This window comes from Nipponia nippon, unplaced genomic scaffold, assembly GCF_047370975.1.
Source record: "Nipponia nippon isolate SJK-2023a ecotype South Korea unplaced genomic scaffold, ASM4737097v1 scaffold_27, whole genome shotgun sequence".
Taxonomy (NCBI): Eukaryota; Metazoa; Chordata; class Aves; order Pelecaniformes; family Threskiornithidae; genus Nipponia; species Nipponia nippon.
Window position 1 is genome coordinate 2,963,776 of NW_028262344.1, and position 4,119 is coordinate 2,967,894.

Sequence of the window (4,119 nt, forward strand, 5' to 3'; positions counted from 1 at the left end):
GGAAGCAAACCGAAAGGGGTTTGCCAGGGAGAGCCCGCGCCGCTCGCCGCCGCCGAGGTTTGCTCTTTCCTGCCTGCGCGCAGGAGGCTCCCACAGCCTGGCAGCTGCCCAAAGCCAACCCAAAACCAACCGCTGCCGCTCACCGCCACGGCGCGGGAAGGCTCCCGCCCGACGCCGTCACCGAAGAGCATCGGGACGAGCCCGACGCGAAGGAGTCTCCTACCTGCTGCAGCCACGCCGGCTCCTCCACAGCACCGAGGCGAGGAGATGCTGCCGGAGGGGAGGCAGAGGGGCTGCCGGCGCCCCAGGTGCGGCAGGGCCAGCCCAGCTGCGGTGGCTCTTCGTCAGCGGGTAATTAGTGGGCTCAGCTGCAGGGGAGCAGCTGCAGCCTGGCTGGGGGAGGCAGCAGCCCTTTTCGGGGTGTGGGGGGTACCCAGGTCCCGCTTCCCATCCCAGAGGGAGCGATCTCACCATATCCTTAAGCTTTTCCTCGGAGCGAGCCCAGCCCGTGGCAGGACCAAGGGTCCCGTCTCCCCCCTGCACAGCGCCCGCCGGGGACCCCCGAGCCCGTGCCCACACGTCTTCCACGAGTCCCGAGAGAGGGCAGAGCGTCAGGTGCCGAACACAGGCAAAACCATCGTTGTTGAGATCAAGGATTTATTTACACGTCAAGGAAAACTCTCACCCAGAGTCACGTGAGGAGGAAAAAGCAAACAAACCCAAAGGACCAAGCGATTTGCCTCCTGAACACAAACGCTCGCACTCCCCAGCACGCCTGGCCGCCTCGAAGCGCGGCCGAACGCCTTCTCTCCTCCTTCTCCGCAAGGAGAAACGAAAGGCATGATTTTTTTAGTTATCTGCGCCACAGAAAACACAATCTGAAAATAAAAACCGCCTTTCCAAAGGGATCTGCCCCCGCACGGGCGGATCACAGAGCACCCCTGGCTCTGCCACGGAGGGAAGGTCCGAGGGGCCGCACATCTAGTACTCGTCCAGGGTGTCCGCCCGCGGGACAGAGAGGCCCCGCTCCTTCAGCGCCTGCACTTTCAGTTTCTCCGATTCCTGCTTGGCCTGCTGCTCCACCCGCTGCTCCTCCAGGATCTCCTCGATGGAGACCTGCTGCAGAGGCGTGTCGCTCTCCTTCTCCAGGTCCTGCAAGAGAAACAGCCCGTTTAGCACCGCAAGGCAGCCGCCGCGGCCAAGACACGCAGCTCTGCTGGTGGGATGCTCCGGGCACTGCTCTGCCCGTGGGGCAGCTCGGGGCTGGGCCGACGTCGCCGCCGCCGAGCGCGTCTCACCGGCCAGGGCAGCGCCGGTCTGCAGCGGCCAAAAGCCAGCGGGGACGTCAAAGGTCTGGGGCGGATCTGCACTTGCGTCTCCACTGGGACGCTGACGCGCGCACCCCTCCTGCGCTCGGGCTTCGGTGACATCCGAGCACTTCCTACAAGCGCCTGGCCGGGCTCTGTGCCCCGGGGAGGGTGGGCATCGCTGCGCCACAGACGACAGGCTCCATCGCTCTTGCCAAAGTTGTTGGAGCAGGACGGTTCCCGAGGTGAGCAGCCAAGCTCTGGGCTAACTAGCTCGAAGGCAGCCCGGGGATTTGGTCCTGTAAACGCTCGCATTCTCCCTGGGTCACGGATTTGCAGGTGCAGGACAGTCTCCTCCAGGTGAGACCCAGAGGCCCCCGGACCATGGTGAGCCCGTGCCCACACGTCTTCCACGAGTCCCGTCAAGAGGTGATGCAAAACAGAGGTGCTGGCGGCACCCCGACGGGTGGGGATGTGGACAGGGACCCCCAGGACAGCCGGGGACACCCGGGCTGGCTGTGGATAGGAGGGGGCTGCCAGGGAGCAGCCGGGCCAAAGAGCCGAAGCAAACAAGACGACGCTCGACTCCTCCCCAGCCCATCCCGCATGGTGTCCCCCAGTGCCGAGCCAGCAGGGAGGTGACAGCCCCCCAGGCAGCCACTCATGGCACCCTCCAGCAATGCCGCACACAGGCCAGGGCCTCCCCATGTCTCCCTCCGCTCGCCAGCCCACGTATCGCTCCTCACCCCTCACCTCGTCCCAGAGGAGCTGCAGCTGCGGGACGGCACCTCTGCCCCCGCCCGCGGATACGCGGGGGCGTTTTCCCGACGGTTCAGCCTGAACCGGCCCCGGGAGGGGACTCAAATTTCAGCCCCTGCAACGGGACAGTGACCTTATTTCACGGCAGACAGACAAGACGGACGCCCAGCTCTGGTGGCCGCCTCGGCGGTGCTGCCTGAGTCACGTCACCACAACCACCACCAGCTCAGTCCCAGACCCGGGCCGGCAGCAGGCAGAGAGCAGGCAGAGAGCAGGCAGAAGGAGCCGCTTACTTACTATTTCCCCCAGCAGAACAACGTTCTCGCCTCTCACAACAAAGATGCCTCGAGGGATGTCCCCATACTTCTTGCCCACATGGATGCGCTCCACAGTCTGGTGCAACACCAAGTTTGCTGTAGCGATCAAGAGAGAGAGAAAATAATCCATATTTCACTGTGTTTTCTAGCTAGGGTGTCCCATCCCAGCCAGGCAGAAAACCCAGAGCAGCAACGGCACCGGTGCTTTCACGCAGGTCACCTGAACCAGGTCACCGAAGGCACCGACCGTCTCCCCGGCTGAAACGCAGTGGCTGCAGCGACGGACGCAGCACTTCGGGAGCAGCAGAGCAGCTCCCGCGCCACGAGGCAGCCTCTGCCCTCCAGCTGCCGCAGCCTGCGCAGGCAGGGCAGGCAGGACGGCGAGCTCAGACCCGAGCCCACCCAAGCACCAGGTGCCGACGACGGCAGAGAAAACAACGGCGTTGTTGGTGCTGCGGGTTCCGGGCAAGGACCAAGGCACTCGGTCGGGAGCACAAACATCACCCGCGCGCATCCAGGGCTATTTCTGCCCAAAAAGGGATGCCAGAGCATCAATGCTGGACGCAACCTGGGCAGCGGGAAGCACCCAGTTCTGGGAGAAGTCTCTGTGAAGCACTAAGTCCAGGGGGACGCGCAGGCGGGCATTTAATCCACGAGACAAACGTGCTCTAAAAACGCGACCTGGAATCGCATCGCTCTACGCACAACGAAACCGATTTCTTTCAAAATTCACGTTGTTTTTAGGCAAGGAAACGCGCGCTCCTGCTCAGGACCGGCAGGCGGTGGGGCCGTTACTGCAGGCGGCGCAGCCGCTGCGCTAAGCGGGGACCACGAAACGGGAAAATCTCACCAAACCCAAACTCCCTCTTTACCGTTAAGCCACTGCTTGGGAAGGGAGACGCTCCGGGAAGCGGGACGGGAGCCTCGCCCAGCTCATGCGAACGGGCGCTGCGGGGCTCTCCTCCTCCTCCTCCTCCTCCTCGCCAGCCCCTGCGCACGGCTGGCACCGGAGCGCGTCTGAAGCCAGGCCGAAGCCTCCCGCAGCCCCCCGGCAGCCCCCGGTGCGGACATACCGAACTGGTCGATGCTGCGCAGGTACCCGATGAGCGTCCGGCCGTCCCGCAGCAGGACCAGGTGCTTCTCTGCGGGAACGGGAGAGCGGGAGGGTCAGCCCCGGCCACGCGTGGGCATTAACACGCCCCCCCCCCCCCCGACACACTCCCCCCAAAACGACACGGGGAAGCCAGTGGTGCGCGGTTAACCGCCCCAGCAGCGCGACGGGGAGCGAGGACGCCTTCTGCAGCAGCCCCACGCGGGGCCGGTGCCCACGGCGGGCGGCAGCCGCGGGGAACGGGGGGTCCGAAAGCCCCCCGGCGGGCGGCAGCCGCGGGGAACGGGGGGTCCGACCGCCCCACGGCGGGCAGGTCCCCGGGGAAAGCCGCGAGTCCGCCCGCCGCCCACGGGGAAGAGAGGGGAGCGGCCGCCCCACGGGGGACGGTGCCCTCGGGGAAGGGGGTGCCGGCCCCGCGGCGCACTCACTGTCGATGTCCTGGATGAGGCTGGCCGTGCCGGGCATGTAGTTCATGGTGCCGCCGCGCCGCCCCCAGCGGAAGCGCCGCCATGAACCGGTGCCGCCGCCGCCCCGGAACCTCCCCGCCGCCGGGCGGGGCCCACCGCGGCGCTGCCCTTTTAAGCCGCGGGGGGGGGGGCTGCGCGGGCGGGAGGGCCGCTGATTG

General features: G+C 66.3%; 1 protein-coding gene across 2 annotated transcripts; it reads right to left on the reverse strand.

Moving 5' to 3' along the window:
* Positions 1-637: 637 nt before the first annotated feature.
* Positions 638-4,075, reverse strand: LSM1 (LSM1 homolog, mRNA degradation associated). 2 transcript variants are annotated; one of them, XM_087762716.1, is made up of 4 exons: positions 3,923-4,075; positions 3,457-3,525; positions 2,364-2,479; positions 638-1,152 (listed from the first exon to the last, which is right to left on the reverse strand). In XM_087762716.1, exons 1-4 carry the CDS (start codon positions 3,966-3,968, stop codon positions 982-984), a joined length of 402 nt encoding a protein of 133 aa, XP_087618842.1. In that variant the 5' UTR covers positions 3,969-4,075; the 3' UTR covers positions 638-981. The 2 variants fall into 2 exon arrangements, with proteins under 2 accessions (XP_087618842.1, XP_087618841.1); XM_087762715.1 differs by lacking the exons at positions 2,364-2,479; positions 3,457-3,525; positions 3,923-4,075 and adding an exon at positions 1,299-2,054.
* Between the last annotated feature and the right edge of the window lie 44 nt (positions 4,076-4,119).